Genomic DNA, 19144 nt, shown 5'->3' with positions numbered 1-19144 from the left:
ATTTCGGGTCACTTTTGTTATGTAAACCCGACCCGTTTGTAACCCGAACATTTCAAATATATAAAATATTGGATCTTGTCATTTAAAATATATAAAATATATTTTTTTTATTATGCATTGTTTGACCATTTAAACATACACATTTTTATGCAAACCATAAAAGAATTTTTATACCCAACCCTTCACTCCTTCCCTATATATACACACTCATCTTCTTCATTTTACTCTTGCTACATCTCCAAAAACTCTCTCAAACTCCATAGATTCAAGGTTGTTATTTCTTATGTATTCTTGAAGTTTTGACTTCTCAAGTCAAACTAACTATAGTCTTTCATTCTAACTTGTTCATCTAACATTACTAACTCTTGAATATGGTGGTACAACATATATATAATACACACCCCTTGTTTCCTTTATTTGTTACTTCACCGACTTTGGTTGATTAAGTTTCGAATGTCATAAGGCAAGGCTTCATGGAGGACTTCGTGTTCTTGATATATATTTACACACACATAACTTATTATACATATCACTTATGACTAACTTCTAACCCTTTAGTTTGTTCATCTTATTTACAAGTTCCATGGAGTGGGTTTGTATAAGACTAACCTCGGTTTAACCGAAACTAGTCCAAACCGGAAACCGAACTTTTGTTTACTAGTTTTGTTAAAATAGTTGTTTAAACATGTTTATTGCTAGATTTGAGTTTCAAAAATCATTTTTACAAGTTCTTTGATATTAAGCATATGGAATCCATCTATGAACTCGTTGGGAGATGGAAACCGAACTAAACCGAAACTTTTGCTTAAAAGACTTGTAGTTAACTTTTTTTGTTGTAAAATTTAAGTTTTCTTTATTTATAAACCAATATACAAGTTCTATGATATTTGGGCATGTAGAAACCATCTATGAACTATTTGTGAGATGGAGACCGAACTATACCGACTTTTACTCGCTTAAGACACACAAGTGTGTTTTTAGTTATCAAGACTTGTATATTTCTTTAAAAATTAGTTTACAAACTGATTTTCATTATTTTCTTAAGTACTTGGAATAGTTGGATCCAACTTGATCTCATAACATAGCTTGGACCGACAAAACCGAACACTCGCTTAACGTGCGTTGTTAGTTCTAAACAATAGATCTACATACTTGGTTAAGTGTTAGTATGTTTTAATGAGTTATCTCATAACAATTAATATTTTGGAAAGTTGACTTTGGGTTTGACCATTTGTCAAGACCCGAACCGACAACCCGAACACTCGTTAAAAACCCGTTTTAGTATCTTTAGCCTAATGGAACTTGCATTTTAGCGTTTTCCTCACCTTATTACTTAACATTGGTTAAGTAAATATTAAGGTTAGATACTTTAACCCGGTTTTGAGCAAACTTACATTTTTAAAAGGGTTATTATTATAAATTCTTAAATAGTTACATTTTAAACCTTGAACTTTAATTGATTAGTTTTTGCAACAATTATTTTATTTAAAGATCTTCAAGACAACCTTTCTAAATCCAAGACTTTCTTTTATTTAGGCTTCATACGTTAAACTCGTCGTTCCGGCAAATCTCCAAATAATCAATCTTTCAAGTTTATTACTTGAATGTGAGTAACTTCATACCCCGTTTTCTATCTTTTATTTTGGGGGTGACATTTCAACTTATCTAAACTAAATGTTTTATACTTGGGTCTTAAACCACAAACGTTGTTGTATACCTTACTTGAATAATTGCTCGATTTGGTGTTCTATGCTTATTTGACTATGTGTTTATCGCTTTTGGATGGTGGAACTATAAATCCTAGACCATTTGGCAACCCCTCATGGCAAGGTGTCGTTAACGTAATGCAATTAACGATAACTATAAAATCATAAACTATTTGGCAACCCCTTATAGTTGGGTGTCGCTAACTTGTTAGCGATAACTATTTATCCAAGTTTATAGCTATTATTTATGGTTTTGTATACTAGTTTTGTGGCTTTTCATACTATATATCTATTGTTCAAACTTATGAATTGCTCACCAACCTTTGTGTTGATAAACTTTATTTTATGAAATGTTACAGGTTTGCATCTAGGTTGATTATGGAGTTCGGTGAAGAAAACGTCACAAATACCGTTAGGATATTAGCAAAACTGAACAATATTTGATTTGCTATATTTTGTTATATTTTGTTGTATTTGAGTTATGAATATTTGGTTATGTGACATTTTCGATGATGTGAAATGAAATGAGTTTGTTAAATATTTTCGCTTTAAATAGTGTCATGCGCTTATGAGCAATCGTTGCACCCCGGCATGTTTCGCCGCCTTTGGTCGGGGTGTGACAAAATCTCTGACAAAAATTCATACTATGTTCTTAATCTCATTCAGAGTTTTATCATATTAAAGTATTATGGGTACCATTGAATAACTTTTAATCTGAAAGTTATCATACGACTCTTTGAAAATCTAAGTCAAAATACTCGAATCTCCAACACCTCTCCTAAATATGTCTATCACTGGCATTGATTTCTCCTCCATTCTTGTTTCAACATCCCGACCTTTCTTTGTTAAATGCGAATATTGTTTTACCAAAGGTCGCACACTTGTTTCTTGCCATGTCTTCAAAACCCATAGGTTGTTCTTCCAAGTTTACAAACGATAATGTCTACCAATCAACCACATGTGCATTCAATTTAAACCTCGCACATATTTTTTAAAACTTGTTTTGGATGTGAAACTTTGAGTATTCATAGATGCTCTTGTTATTCCCTGACGGCTTGGTAGCAAATTGCTTCTTCCAAAGCGCACTCCAATCGTTCCACTCGTAACAATCCAATTAGTTCTCCAGCCGGAAAATATAAGACATTTCATCTTCTGAGACCAACATTTTTTTTATGTTATTTGACGTACAATAATTTATATATGCCTATTTTGTATATGCACCCAACCCCTTTAGATCAATAAATCTTTTGGACTTTATTAACCAAAGTGATATGACTTTGCACTATAGTATCTATAGTTAGCTTTGGGAGTGTTTACCACAAACATCAATAAGCCTACATGGCTCTTTGACAGTGTGGCATCTCACCGCATCATCAATGAACTTAATGCATTATCGTTCCATACTGCATATAATGGTACTGATGAATTTATCATCAGCGATGGTTCATCTCTTACTATTACTGATGTTGACACAATTACACACACTTTCTCTAATTGTTGAATTAATCGAATTTCAAGTATACAAGAAAATAAAAATTAGAAAAATAAAAAGAGGCTACAATTCAAAAATTGAATTAACGTATTTATCTTTACCTATAACATAAATAACCAAATAATAAACCAACATAATCTGAATTTTCAAGGCCGGATAAGAAAAATGCATAGGGTTTGTTAAAACAGATATTTTATTCGGGTTGACCCAAAACTCAAAGATCAGACCTACTAAAATTCGTATTCAGGTTAGGGTATGTTTAACAAAGAGCTTTTAGGAGCTTTTAAGAGCTTTAGGGTATGTTTGGCAAGGAGCTTTTATGAGCTTCAAGCTTTAAGCTTTTTTGAAAAAGTTCATATTTAATAAAAAACTTTGTTTGGTTGAAGTAGCTTCAAGCTTTTAGATTGGTATAAAAAGCTCATTTTTCAAACGCTAGTATTTGAGAAAAAGCTAGCTACAAGCTTTTACATTTAAATTTACAAGTTTAGTACTTGAACTTATATCAACTTTTGTTAATTTATATTATAGTTACGCATTCAACCCTTATTCAAAACTAACTACCCCACGACGTTTTTAGGAGCCATAACTTTTTCACACGGTAATAATTTTTTTAAACAAATTACATCATAAAAACGAGCATTTTATTCTCTTTAATTTGAGTATGATATTGTCATACTTCTTTAATTTTAAAAAATTAACATACTACGTGATTATTGGGTAGGATTGGTAAAAAGTCGAGTCATGTGAGCTCGAGTTATGTGTAAGACCAAATTAGGATTCGAGTCAGATGAACTTGAGTCATGTGTAAGACCAAATTAGGGTCAGAACGAGTCAATACAAAAAGGGTTAAATTAGTTCGATTCGTGTCGATACGCTTTTGAGTCGAAAGAGATTAGGTCAGAACATGTTGCAGATTAGAACAGTGCATGTTCAGAAATGGATTCATATCAAAATATGTTGGTTTAAAAAATTATCTATTTGAAATTACTGTATATTTCTGCTTTGTTTCTTGATTTTCGACATCATTTACAAGCTTACTGCTTTTCCATGAATTACACGTCTACATTCAGGTTATGAATGCACTGTCATCAGGTGAATCATGTACCGACACTGATTATGCGGTTGATGTTAGGTCGTGCGCCCATTCCGCCGCACCAGGCGGAAACCCAGCTAGTTTTATTAAAGCTACAACTAACAGCTACCATCTTCCAGCCTTCAGCCTTCAGCTTACAGCTACCAACTACCAGCTAGTTTTACCAAACATTGTCTTTTATCGAGTTGAGGTTATTATTTTCTCGGGCCCGTTTCGGGTTTAGGTTAAAAGTGACAAGCCTACATTGGGACTATATATATTCATCGTTGTTGGCCAAGGTTTACATCATCAACATATCCTTCGTTCTCCTGCTCTCGTCGTGCTTATGATCGTCGTACTCTCGTCGCTATCTTGTTCTTCTTTCGTCGTAATATGATTCAGTCGTTCCAAACCAATCTCTGCAAAACTCAGTTTCCTCACACTATAATCGATACTTGTAGCAGATCATATAAACACTCGTCACGAATTCCCATCCACAGGTTACCACTCGCTTATTGTTTTTACATGTTTGAAGTCGATTATTATTATTATTATTATTATTATTATTATTAAATTGTTATGTTGATTCGAGTTGATGTTGCAAGTATAGTTTTTAGTGCTAGTTAATTGTTTTATTGATCTAATTTATTTTCAAACCACCTATTAATAAATTGTAAACAGTTTTCACGTAAAACTTTTGAACTAATTCTTTTTAAACCACCTGTTAGTATTTTTTTTTTACCATATTTAATGAGTAGTGTTTACTTCGAAATAGAAGGCAAACGAGCAGCAAACTGTTAATGCTTTTGTGCATGCATGTTATGTTTTTTAGGTTGAATAACATTATACTGAATAGCGTATGGATAACGAGAAGAGTCTTCGACTTAATGATGGTGCAGAAAATGCTGATAATAAATTGGAGATTCAGTTTACTGGTAAGAAGAAGTTGAAATCTAAGATGAAAAAGATTGAGAACTCGTTTGGGGCTTTGGCTTTTGCATTGCTTGGTGATAATGATGATGTTTAATTAGCGGATAGTTCAGGGGCAAAACAACAATTTGAGGATGAAGATGATGAACCGGTTATTTCGTTTACTGGAAAGAAAAAGAAGAAGAAATCTAAATCTAATAAGAAAGAAAGTGAAGATGATAATCCCGCCATTGATGTAGTAGTCGATGAGCCTGAAAAATCAAGTATTAGTATTATTAGCAAAGAAGCTGATGTTCTAAATACTTCTAAAAATAAAAAGAAGAAAAATAAGGATGGAAGAATAGTCCAAGAAGAAGATGACATTGACAAAATTTTAGCAGAACTCGGCGCTGCTATAGAACCAACACAAGCGGAGACAGTTCAAGTGATTGAACCTGCAGCCGCAGTGGCGGTTGAAGGTTGTGTAAATGAAGAGGCTGCAGAGTCTGCAAGTGCTAAAAAGAAGAAAAAGAAGGTTGCAAAAGCAGTAGAATCGAAGGCTGAAAAGAAGGTTCCGAAGCATGTTAGAGCGATGCAAGAGACGCTTGCAAGGCATAAGGAAGCGGAGGAAATAAAGAAACGGGAAGAAGAGGAGAAACTAAAGAAGGAACTAGAGGCGCGTATGGAACAAGAAGAATGTGAAAGAATCGAAGAAGAGAGTAAACGATTGAAGAAAGAAAGAGAAAGAGAAAAGAAATTGAAGAAAAAACAAGAAGGCAAACCGGTAACAGCAAAGGAAAAGAAAAAAGCGCAACGATTGGAGTTAACGAGAAAACAAATTCTTGAAAACAGCACTACAACCCGACCCGTATCAGCAAATAACTTAACACCACACCAGCAAGCGGTTGATAGTGAAACCGAAGACACCAAAGAGGAAAGTAAAACGACCCTTCGGTCCCCAATATGCTGCATTATGGGCCATGTGGATACTGGTAAAACCAAGTTGCCTGACTGCATTAGGCAGACTAATGTTCAAGAAGGCGAGGCTGGAGGAATCACCCAACAAATCGGCTTTACTTATATTCCTGTCACAAACATTCGCGAGCGAACAAAAGAATTGAAATCTGATGCAAAGATTGATGTCCCGGGCCTACTGGTTATAGACACACCTGGACACGAGTCTTTCAAGAACTTAAGGTCTCGTGGTTCTGGCTTATGCGATATCGCCATTTTGGTTGTTGACATTATGCATGGGTTAGAACAACAAACTATAGAATCATTAAAGCTATTGAGAATGAGGAACACTCACTTCATTGTGGCTCTGAATAAAGTGAGTTAGGATTTAAATAATTTATACTTATGAACTTCACTATCTTGTTTATCTTATTCATCTTGTTTGATGTTTAGGTTGACCGATTATACGGGTGGAAAACATGTCGTAACGCACCTATTGGAAAGGCATTGAAGCTGCAATCTAAGGATGTTCGATGCGAATTTGACCAGAGGGTTACTCAGGTAATCACACAATTTAAGGAGCAAGGATTAAATACTGAATTGTACAACAAGAACAAATATATGGGAGAAACTTATAGCATAGTACCCACTAGTGCTATCAGGTATATATTTTATGCACTTTCCAATATAAACTCACCATTTGAATAAAGGATTTTTTTCACTAAGTTGTTAATTTTGGGTGACAGTGATGAAGGCATACCAGAATTGTTGTTATTATCTATCCAGTGGGCTCAAAAGGCAATGGTTGAAAGACTAACATACAGCAGTGAATTTAAGGTATATTATTATCATATAACATTTTACAAGTTGTAGTGGTTTCTAATTACTATTTGATTTTTGGAATGGGAATTTTTTTAGTGTGTGGTGTTGGAGGTTAAAGTGTTAGAAGGCTGTGGAACGACGATCGACGTGATATTGGTTAATGGTGTGCTTCATGTAGGCGATGAGATCGTTGTTTGTGGTTTTCAGGCAAGTGCCAGTACTTTGTTATAGTTATATCTTAATAATATACTGGTGATTATAAACCATAGTTATAGTTAACATTAAACAAACGATACCCGATGTTGTGCAGGGACCAATTCATACTACGATTCGCTCATTGTTGACCCCAAAGCCAATGAAAGAACTCAGAGTAAAGGTGACAATCTCTTTGATTTATTATATTTATTATATCTAAGGATATTAAACGGGCTGCGTTTGTGGGTTGACTGGTCCAGCCCGACACGAATATTCGCAGGTTGACATGAACACAACCTGTTTAAATCATTTTTTAACTAATTCATTATATCTATGTGTATTAAACGGGCTGCGTTTGTGGGTTGACTGGTCCAACCCGACACGAATATTCGCAGGTTGACATGAACACAAGTTGTTTAAATCGATTTTTTTTTTTTTTTGCATACTTAAAAGTTACCGTTTTACAGCTACAACTGAAAACGAATATAAAACAAAAATATTTCAGTTATAACTTATAATAGCTTATGTCAATTACATAAAACACATTTTAGAGAAAGGATAAAAACATATTTTGGTTAAACTGGTCAACTGCAAGCCTGTCTGCTGACACGAGCGCTACATGTTTTGCTAACCGTGTTCGTGGATTAGACTTGAAACTGAACCGAACCCGATTATACCACGTGTTAGGTTCATTTCGTGTCAAACATTCACACCATTTAAGTTTGACAAATTTAATTTTCTGAATACAATTTTAATTCAGGGAGACTACATTCATCACAAAGAAATTAAAGCTGCACAAGGGATCAAAATTACCGCACATGTATCTATTTGTTTTTCTCATAAATGTCATACTTCATTTGTAATAAACTTTCAACATTTTTTTTCTCTTGAACAGAATCTCAATCATGTGGTGGCTGGGACCGCTCTATACGTGGTAGGGCCTGACGACAATGTGGAAGAGCTTAAAGTATCAGTGATGGAAGATATGTCGAATGTAATGAGTACAACAGATAAAAGTGGCGAAGGGGTTTACGTTCAAGCATCTACTCTAGGATCATTGGAGGCATTGTTAGATTTTCAAAAGAGTCCAGACGTAAGCATACCCGTTAGCGGTATAGGTGTGGGTCCCGTGCATAAAAAGGATGTGATGAAGGCCAGTGTCATGCTGGAAAAGAAGAAAGAATTTGCAACTATTTTAGCTTTTGATGTCAAAGTGACACCGGAAGCGCAAAAGCTTGCAGATGACAGTGGTGTCAAGATTTTCACAGCTGATATTATATACCATTTGTTTGATAAGTTTAAGGTGTATATGGATAATATTAAGGAGGAAAAGAGGAATGAAGCTGCTGAAGATGTTGTGTTTCCTTGCAAGCTTGAAATTATGCCGAACTGCGTGTATAGAAAGAAGGATCTGATTATTCTCGGTGTGGTTGTCAAAGACGGCATTCTTAAGGTACTTTTGTTATTGTTATGAACTTATGATCTTACTCGTATGCTTTTTATTAAAATTTTAATATTCGTATCGGTGGCAGATTGGAACTCCAATTTGCATTCCTAAAAGGGAGTTTATTGATATCGGGCGAGTGTCTTCCATTAAGAATAACAACAGGCCCGTCGATCGTGCCAATAAAGGACAGCAGGTGTCTATCGAGGTATAATATGTAGCCGGTTGGCTAGATTGGGTAACAGGTCAAAACGGGTAGCTTTTGAATGGGAGTCAAAGCAGGGTCATATATATCTTATACTATATATATAGTTTTGATTATTATTAATATTAATATTTAATATGGGCAGATAAGGGGAGGCAATGCTGAGGAGCAACAAAAAATGTTCGGGAGGCATTTTGAGATGAACGACGAGCTAGTCAGTCGTATCTCTAGGAAATCAATAGACACGCTAAAGGCTTATTATCGGGTAACTTGAAAATACTATTTGATTTCACATATGTTTTTATATATATGGTAACTCATAGTTTGCAATCCTGCTTGTATACAGGATGAGTTGTCCAATGAAGATTGAAATTTGCTGGTCAAACTGAAGGAACATGTCTTCAAGATACAATGAGTGTGGCGGTTTCGGTTTTTTCTTTGTAGAAATTTGATATCTTTATTTTCGTTTCAGCGGATAGTTTTTTTTATCACGTCTCTGGTGCACATTTGTTATGATTAATTTGACATTAAAGATGGAATAATGTTTATCTTTTGTTGCGGATCTTTTGGAAGGCATCGTCGGACCTTTTTCTACTTTTATAAGATCGGTTTTGAAAGGTTTCATATATAAATATGCTTTATTATCATTAGGAGCAATTATATTTAAAAGTACGAGAACCGGAATAAATCTTGTACTACAATACACAACAACAACAACGTACACGAAATTTTGGGTAAAAAAGAGAACATAATACGAAAGTCGACACCCATCTAATGTTGTAGTTTCCGTATGAATTCTCTTTTTTCCAAATAAGTCGTCAAGTATCTAGTTGTTTATTACTTTTAGTTTTCTCACTCTGTTTACGTAAAGTTTTGGTTTTTAGTTTATCACCACCACCATCTATCTCTCTCCCTATAAATATACAATGCATATCTAATTCGTCACCATCACATTTATTGATTTTGGTAAGAAGATGAACTGTATTCATTATTCATTATACTTATGTTATTAAGCAAGCATATATAGTCTAAAAGTACAAATTATATATATTTTTGTAACTATTTATAATATTGAAACCATGATATAATTTAAAATGACCCATATACTATACATCAATTAATTCCCTTTGTACCAATTAACATTGTTAAACCATATGTAATGCCCATAGCCACCCAACCTCCAACCACCACCCTAATGGTGGGCTTAACCCTCGGTGCCCGCCCCAACACCGCCCCTAACCACCCAAAGACCGCTAACATGACTGTCACCACCACCACCACCACTAAAATCCTCATTCTATAAGGCCTTACAAACGAAACGGCTAATAAAGGCACTATAGCCCCCAAAGCAAAAGCTAAGGCCGATGCTGCCGCAGCTTGCCATGGGTTCGGCATATTGTTATTATCTCTTCGGTTGATATCTCTTTTCATTTGGGCAACTTCTATATCGAGTTGTGAGTAAACAGATACAAATTCTCCGATAGCCATGCTACACGCTCCAGCTACTAAGCCGGCAAAGCCGGTCAAGATCATGGCTTTCATGTCTTTTTTAACGGCTGCAACACCTATCATTAGAGACGCCGTGGATACTAGCCCATCGTTGGCTCCTAGGACCGCGGCTCTTAGCCATTGGGACCGTTTCGAGTAGTCAAACATGTCCTTTGGTTCGAGGTCGAGGGGTGTTTGGTGGTGCACCATGTCATCGACGGGAATTGATGCCATTTGAGATGAGTGAAATGGAGTGTGGCTAACACACGCCTACAAGTATAAGCTATTTATAAGCAAAACTTTATGAAGTTAAATTACAAAAACATCCTTTTAACTATTCCATAGTGCATAGTAGAACCTCTTTAATGTTTTGTCCCATACGCGTATTATATCTTTGATCTTTGAGGTATATATGCATATAAGTTTGTTGTGAAAAATAATATAAATTTGTAACATGGTAATCTTTTTTATATATCGTGTAACGTGTAATTTATTCCATCATAATATATTTTATATCAATTGTTAAACATAATTTTTCGTATTTCATGTTATATAGTTGTTGGAATAAATTTATTCTAACCCATGTTACGTGTACCTAGTTGTTTGATATGTGTTGTACTTTAACGGTTAGTTATTTAATGTGCGGGTTGCTTTGGCTTCAAATGGAATTGGTGAGAGAGTAAGCACAATATCCACAACGTCAAATCGTCACGTCAATGATATATCATATTTGAACCTTTTAAAAACAATATATTTTCTTCCACAACACCAAATATTCAGAAATCCGTTAGAGAATTTTATATATATATATATAATATGTGTATATATGTGATGTGAGAAAGGGGCCCATCTCAACCGTCCGCTCTATAATTTGGAGAGACGAACCCGCTCGTCAAACTTGGGCTCCACAACATGGCTCGTCCGCCCACCCCACATACACATGCATCACATCCTATCAGATCTTAGGATGTGATTCATGTCGTAGATGCTCTTAAAGAAAAAGTGTGGACGCCTCGTGGAAGCCACTGGTCCTTTTGGTGGAGTCCCTAATTCCAATCATTTTTTCTTTCTTTCGAAGGATATATTTTAAATTAATCAAAAACTAATCTTAAAATAAAAAAATAATAATAAACGAGGTAAGTGCATCCAGCCAATAACACATAATAGCATCTAAAAAGGTGTTTCTTAAACTTGTTTAATTAGATAAAATCCACTATAAACCTTTGGGGTTCTGATTAAAATAAATGTTTATTATTTTGACATAAAAGGTAATTACTTAATGCGTGTAAATAAGAGATTTTGGTCATTAAAATACTTAAGAGTGTCGTTTAAAAAAGTAAAATAAAAAACCTTAGCGTAGGGTAAAGTTCATTTCATAAAAGAAAGTTAAACAAGGACACAAATAAACTAGAGAGAGAGAGAGAGAGAGAGAGAGATTTTTTTTAATTTTTTTGACATGGTTCTTAAGTTGGGCTATCTCATCAACTTGCGTAAGCCCAAAACTAAGGCTTCAGTCGTCTTTCTCTGTCTCCTCTTCCACCCCATGCCACCCTTCAAATCCATCATAGACCGTCCACTTGTTATATTAGCGATTTTGCCATAACCTGTATGGGCTGTATGTATCGAAATTTGCTTCGAATCTTCGATCAACCAATGTAATACTCCATAATCAATAATATGTACCAACATCTTGATTATCTCACATACAAAATCTATATATTATGATCAATTTTTGAATATAACTTTCATCTTGATTATCTAAAGTCCATTAAGTCTAAAATATGTCGATGATATACAAGACATGACATTTTTTATGAATTGACATCTCTCTTATGAACGGAACACGGTTTTGCTCTTTGTTGTAATGGTGAAGACCTCCCAGAAGGCTACTTGTCCTGGTATTACTCTTATTTGTACATGCTTAAATATGGAGTCCACCACTTATTATAACTACCATTAAGTCCAAACATCAAGAGCTAAGAAGGGGCCCAACAAGCCTCAACATCTCTTCCGTGGATATGACAAAACAATTAGGATTTTTCTAAAAGTATCATATGCAAAATAGAACAAATTTTAAAGAGAGTGATATAGAAGATTTCTAAACCACATATTGCTTTTCCCTCTATATTTTTCTCTCACAAATCTAGAGTTTGTGATGAATTATCTTTAATGATTTGTTACAATTATCTTGATATTTATTAAGGTCAGAAGTCATAACATCTAAAAGTTGGGCATTAGAAAAGAGGCCCATTAAAACTAAAAGTATTTGGGCTTATTGCATGGCATCACAAATTAAAACAAAAAAAAAAAACTTACAAGTATTTAACTAAAACGTTTGATGTAAGCACAACGTATTAGGATTCTGTTGGTCACTTGGTTGGATCACTGGTCTTTTTGAAAACATGTTACCATCCCATTTTTATAAATTATATGTTATAGGTCATGAACACCATAGAATTTTAGTTTTCTTTTTCGTGTGTAGCTCTTCATAAAGCTAAAACGTCCGTCTGTAAGGCTAGAAATCTCGTTTCACGTGCCCTTCTATTGCATTGAAGATTTTGAATGATTTCTTAAATATTGCCACAAGTACTGTATTTAAATTGTAGGGAGAAAAAAAAACAAAACCCTAAGATATATTCCTATATAAATTTGTCCAATAATATAAAAAGTTACAAAAGTCTTTTACAAGACTTATATCCCCTTTAGCTATTTAGTTACATTTCTTAAACGTGATCAATCTATTTTAACGAATAGGGGTAATTTATTTTCTTGAATTGATATGGGTAGGTTAAAAGTCATTTTAAACTACGTCATTTATACATTTTAGATAATGATAGATGAACACACTTTCACTTTTTGACATTCCACCACATTTTCGTAAGACAAATTTATGACATTTTTTCGAGTAGTAAAAACAAACGCTCTACAGAGTCACTTTTTATATTACTATATATATTGATATTGAAAGTTATAATATTAGCATTAATCCTACATAATATAAATAACGTATCATCTTCGGTTGAACATTATTCCACGCGATTTCATTTTTAAAGATTATGGCTGGTTTGTAAATTACGTGAATAGATTAACAATTGATCTATCAACAAGTTATATAAATAATCAATCCATTAACAAATGAGCGTTTATTCTTAACAAACATGTATCAAAGTAAGAAACATAATTCAAAGAAGAATAAATAAAATTGCGAGACACCAAAAGTAATAAAAAGTCATACGTAAGGGTAGGTAATTGATAGGAATAGAGTATGTGGCGTTTTAAACAAAAGATCATATAAACTGCTTTAGTGAAACTCGAACGTCGATAGTAGAAACAATGCTTAAACTATAAAATATAAAATATATAAAAGTATTTAATGAACGAATATAAACAAACGAACTTAGATGATGAACATTCAAAGAACGTAACGAACATAAAAGAATACATTCACAAACATAAATGAACAAAGTTCCTATTCATGTTACGAAATTCTCATCAGACGCTTCAAGCATATATAGCTTGTTGAACACTCGATTTGTTTACAACCCTAGTCACATACTTTATGCTAAAACTAAGCGTAATTCAAGTTCGTCAAGAGACATATTATTGTAGTTCTAGTAAAAAAAAAAGAATTTATCTAGTACCCGCCTTCACTGACAAATTTACCCGTCAATGAAAGTCATCCGTTTTTAGACTATAGAAAAACGCTCATTATGTATTGCCACCTTTGTTTCAAGTATAATTCCGCATTATATCCGAATAATAAGATTCTTAGATTGGCAAAAATGAGCACTTTATGGAGTTAGTTGTGGGCATGGTTCTCGATAAGTGATAGCCAATACCGTCCAAGACTTTGCAATCATCGTCCACAATCATATCATTTGCACACACTCTTAGGCGATTACGAAAATAGGAAGATGTGAAGCCTCTAGTGGTATGTTACTATTATACTAAAGTCGAAACTTCAGGCTGGTTTTGCCTAGACTCACAATACTTTGTCCACATGACAAATTTTGAAGGATGCATGTTAGATACATACTTTCATTCTCATGTCGGAGTGCAATAACGTACAGAAATCCCTTCATGTGGCTACCGGTGTTACGTTTTACAGTTATTTGATTAATGCTCGGAGGTTCCTTTATAACGTATTTAGTCTAAATGACTAAATCAACCGTAGGAAGTTGCCTCTTTAGTGTCAATTGTCTTTATTGAAGGTCCCTTGATGTGAAAGATTTGAAAGACCGGAATATATATATGTAACTTTAATTTTGAAAAACATATATCTATGGTTTGTGTGATCACATATTCACTTAACATATTTTTAACTTTTATGGCGAATTGGTGTATGCCCCAAATTTCTTGTTAAAACTTATATTTGATGATTAGTTGGTAGAAAATTGTATGACAACGCCATGATGGGATTAATTTAGAAGCGTCTAGCTAAACACATTGTAGTTTTGCATAATAATTACCACATTGAAATCTTTTAAAACCAGCACAATAAAAGTGAAAAAATAGAGAAAAAGCATACCTAGAAGTGGATTTCAACTGATAGTTGACAAGGATGGGTGCATGTTCTTTGTTTGCTAAGTGTTTTTTTATTGTGAATTTGTGATTCTTTAAGTAAAAATAGAGAAGTTGTTTGTAATTTTTGTTTATATTTTATCTCGTTTAACAGAAGATTAAGGGTATAGAAAAGTTAAACCGTTCATGAATTCTTGTAAATCAGCTATTCAGCTTGATATATTTTAAATTGAGTAGAGCTTAAACGAGTGAATAAAATTAAATTACAAGACTTTTCATAATACACATGTCTTGTACATTCACTCATTTAAATTCATGGATGGATAATGTGTTGGTGAAGGGTGGAATCATATGAAAAAAGAATCATATAATCTTTTGGTTTAATTTTCTTTTAGTTTTCTTTTATTCTTAGAAGAACTCCTTTCTATTTAATTATTTATCTAATAGGCCACTCAACCTAAAAACATGTTTGTGTTTAGTTACTAAAAAAAGTTGTATGTTTCACTTTTTTACCTTGCTAATTCATAACTATGGTGTAGACTTGTTTTCTTTTATATAAAAACAAGACAAACAGGTGGTAGGGTTAGCAATAATATATTTTAGTATATTTCAGTTAAGTCATAACTTGAGAGTGCGAAATTATAGTTCTTGTGGTTTGTATGTATACTATGATTTTTATTTAAAGGCGAACATGGATACTTGAACCCAAGACACTTAACCCTTAGTATTTTGAGGTAAAGATTTTACCTTTCCTAGTGAACTATCAAAACGTAACTTATTTTGTACCCAAAAAAGAAATTATGAATCAGTCAATTGTTTACACTTTACATCTCTCTTAGACCCACAAAAGTATCTATATAAGCAAGCAAAGTTTTAAAAGGTCGGGGTTTTCTATCGTGTCTAGTACTTTTTAAATATCTTTTTGACAATTTGATTGGTTTGGTGTGACCTAGATTTCCTATCGACAAGATCTTTGGGATTATATCAAGTTTACAACTTATTGACGTTGGCATGACCTAGTCTTGTAATCTCATTTAATACATATTAAATTGGCAAGAGTTTTAAGACATTTTTATGTGATTTTGATATCAATGGATCTCTTTACAAGTTTATATCTCATGGATGATGTGAGTTGGGCTATGTGAGTGAGACAAATCGTGGCAGGTAAGCATTTAGTTTGCAAAAGAGACTAACATTTTCACACTCACGACTACGAGAGTATGTTATTGAAGGTGTGAGTGAAAAAGCCCAATTAATTATTAGCCAATTGAATAGTTATAGCTCAAAAGAGCCGTTTTAAAGTTCCTTTCCCCTCTTTAGCGCACGTTACCCCCCCTCACACTCCACTATTTCAAGCCCTTTAATGCTTGGTGTGTAGCGGTATTCACCATCAAAACGTACCCAAACGGTGCACCCTTTGGCACTTCTTGGTCCCCATAACACATACCTAAGCGTAGGATTTGGAAGTTGTAACTGGGTACATAAGGGAAGATAATCATCTTGTGCATATGATTTAACTGATCAAATAAAAAAAACACTAGGTTTAACATCATTTTAGCTTAATATGATATCAACAATTTATTAAATTATTTTGTTTAGCGTTAAGTTGAAATTCTCATTAAGACCATGTGTTACTTTCTCTGCAGCTTGTTGGTTTTGCTTTTGTCTATTTTTGATATTAACATTACATCAACAAACAACAGTGTAATATGATATAGGTTCAACCAACTCATCTCATGAAGTTAGGACATCTCTTTGTATTGGTATTATTTCCACTCTTTCAATTTAATGATTTAATTTTTAGTTCTAGTTAGTTTCTATCAGGTAATGGATAAAATGATAGATATATGATTTACAATTACAATAGTGATAATTAATTTATCATACTTGATATTTTTAATAGTGGAAATCTTTATTGCAATACCCACTTGGTTCAAGTCATCTTGAGTAAGGGCGAGTAGAGTCATTGGAAGTAGATCTTATCTTTAATCTAAAATTGGTTTAAACGAGATATTCGTCATTGGAGTTCTTTTACGTCATTCTCTAAGTTTGAAAAACCCGTTAACTTGCCATTATTTACATTGCTAAAGATTTAGTTATCATTGCCGTCTTAATAAGATTTTGTGATGGTTATGTTTATCGACCTTAGATAGAAGTTGGGAGTGAAGAAGACTCTTAATTGATGATAAAGAAGTGCATATATGGTTAATTCTTTTTTAAAATACTATACCGCAACCGCCGCTATATAGTATTGTGTTTGTGTGTGATATCGTCCTTTCTCTCTAGCTTTTTTTTAATAAAGAAGTTTTATAAAATATAAACGAACCTAGATGCATCACCCGTTGTTTTACACCAATTTCTTGTTTTGAAATTTAGCCCTGTTTTTAGGTTTTACAAGTAATTTCTCAAACCACATTAAGAATTAGCAATATCAAGAAGCACCAAATTTAACCACGTCTTTGCAAAAAGTATTTGTAAACATTTTGTGCATGACTTTAAAATGAAAACCAGGGTGAATTATACAAATGATAGCCTTTCACTATAGTGTCTTATTCGATTTTCAGAACAACTCTTCTAATGTTATGAAACTTGTTTTAGTGATCACTTTTAAGTCTTTTCCTAAATAAGCCAAATTTTGTATAAACTTCGGTATATATTATAAAAGATGTGTTTATATTTTATAAACTTTATGGAAACTTAGTCATTAAAAAGTGACATTTAGCTCAATTAAAACACACATCATTTACCATTACGTTGACGCATGTTGACGCATACGCATATTGTATAAGAAGAATGTGAAGACGCATTAATGACTTGGGAATTCAAAATTTAACTAAATTCATTTGCGAGACAAATCACACTTGAACTGTCAATCGACCATAGTTCTTCATATGCTTATTCTTTGAGATTCATTTAACTCTTAGTGTAGCCAGTTGTTTGTTGTTCTGAGCATCGACTGTTTGGCTCTTGTTGTTGAGTTCTTTATATTTTGACCTTGTCTTGAGGTGGTCGTATCATTCACACTCGATTATTGGCTCTATCGTGAATAGATTTTCCATCTTCTATCTAGTTCCCCATATTGATTTACATTTATTGTTTGATTGGAGAACATTATGGTATGTATTTCACATGTGGTCCTGTATACAATAACAAATAACAATGTACAACCACCATTAAATTGAGAACCAAGAGAACCCCTTTAGCCTTTGTATTAGAAAGATTTTCTTCACAAAGTCGTAAAAAAAAGGAACACACTCTTATTCATTCAATATAATTGTCATATTCTCCTATTTCCTCGATCCCTCTTTCTTCTCTTTAAATAGTGTCGACTTCTTAATTCTCCTAAATCTCTACCATTAGTGGAGAAAGATTGGTCGTCGAATAACAAAAGGCACGTCCCATCTTCCTCAATAATATGCCTCACCTCTGCATTTTATTCTTTCAAAATCCTATCATCGTGACATTTGTCTCAGTACTTTTATCAACCTTTTGATTGTGTGCACAATGACTAATCAAATCAATCCTCCACTGCTACGACTAATAGAGCAATGCTCGCCATGTACATGATTTTCCACTACTTCCCAATTACATTTTTAAAACATTGTCTCAATGTTGTAGCCTTACCGCCATTTTTTAATGACAACAAAACAACGGCCACCAACGATCATGCCATCGTGTAGTTACACTTAAAATATGTCTTTTCCGCCCAATAACCTAACTATAGCCTAAAATATGGTCATTCTCTTTCTTGCTAAAACCCTAACCTATCATTAGATCCAACCATGCCCTAAACCACCCCAAGATGGAATGTATTTTGAAGCTTGAAGATGTTGGAGATGACTAACAATGCATAGTTATCTTAAGAATCTTTGTTGGAGATAGAGCAATAAGTTGTTGGAGATTACCGATACATTTAAAGAAGTTATTGTGTATTTTTCATGAACATGTCATTCGCGATGATCAATAACTCATTGAATGTTTCTCTTTTTTGTTATAGCTTTGTATCTTAGCATTAAAGAATTAACTCAAGGTTTTGTGTATGATGTTGAATCAAGTTTAATTAAGATATGCACACAAGAAATATACACACATGCCATTTTCTAGACGAGAGCATATACACACACATAGAGGATGACTAGTAAAAGGCGTGTGTTGCTTAAAAAAGTTTGAAAACCGTAAGGAAATAATACATGTATGTTGTTAGTCCTAGAGTTAAGAGGTTTTTGTATTCATTTATGAAATAAATAACCGTACAGTTTTTAAAGAAAATTCAGATAACGTAAAAAAAACAATGACACAATCTTATCGTGCAATGTTAAAGAGAGGAGCAATAACA

The 19144-nt window shown here is 33.6% G+C and overlaps 1 protein-coding gene and 1 pseudogene across 1 annotated transcript; one reads left to right on the top strand and one right to left on the bottom strand.

Moving 5' to 3' along the window:
* Window positions 1-5129: 5129 nt before the first annotated feature.
* Window positions 5130-9470, top strand: LOC143555967 (eukaryotic translation initiation factor 5B-like). The gene is made up of 10 exons (XM_077045421.1): window positions 5130-5277; window positions 5314-6509; window positions 6587-6795; window positions 6880-6970; window positions 7052-7162; window positions 7266-7331; window positions 7911-7970; window positions 8046-8603; window positions 8683-8802; window positions 8945-9470. The coding sequence occupies exons 1-10, from the start codon at window positions 5130-5132 to the stop codon at window positions 9071-9073; spliced, it is 2688 nt and encodes an 895-aa protein (XP_076901536.1). The 3' UTR covers window positions 9074-9470.
* Window positions 9471-9873: 403 nt separating this feature from the next.
* On the bottom strand, window positions 9874-10612 carry LOC143553107 (vacuolar iron transporter homolog 2 pseudogene; annotated as a pseudogene).
* Window positions 10613-19144: the final 8532 nt, after the last annotated feature.

Source organism: Bidens hawaiensis, unplaced genomic scaffold, assembly GCF_021521415.1.
Source record: "Bidens hawaiensis isolate Kalapana, Puna unplaced genomic scaffold, B.hawaiensis_p1.1 tig00001032_1, whole genome shotgun sequence".
Lineage (NCBI taxonomy): Eukaryota > Viridiplantae > Streptophyta > Magnoliopsida > Asterales > Asteraceae > Bidens > Bidens hawaiensis.
This window is presented reverse-complemented; position numbering and strand designations above follow the sequence as displayed.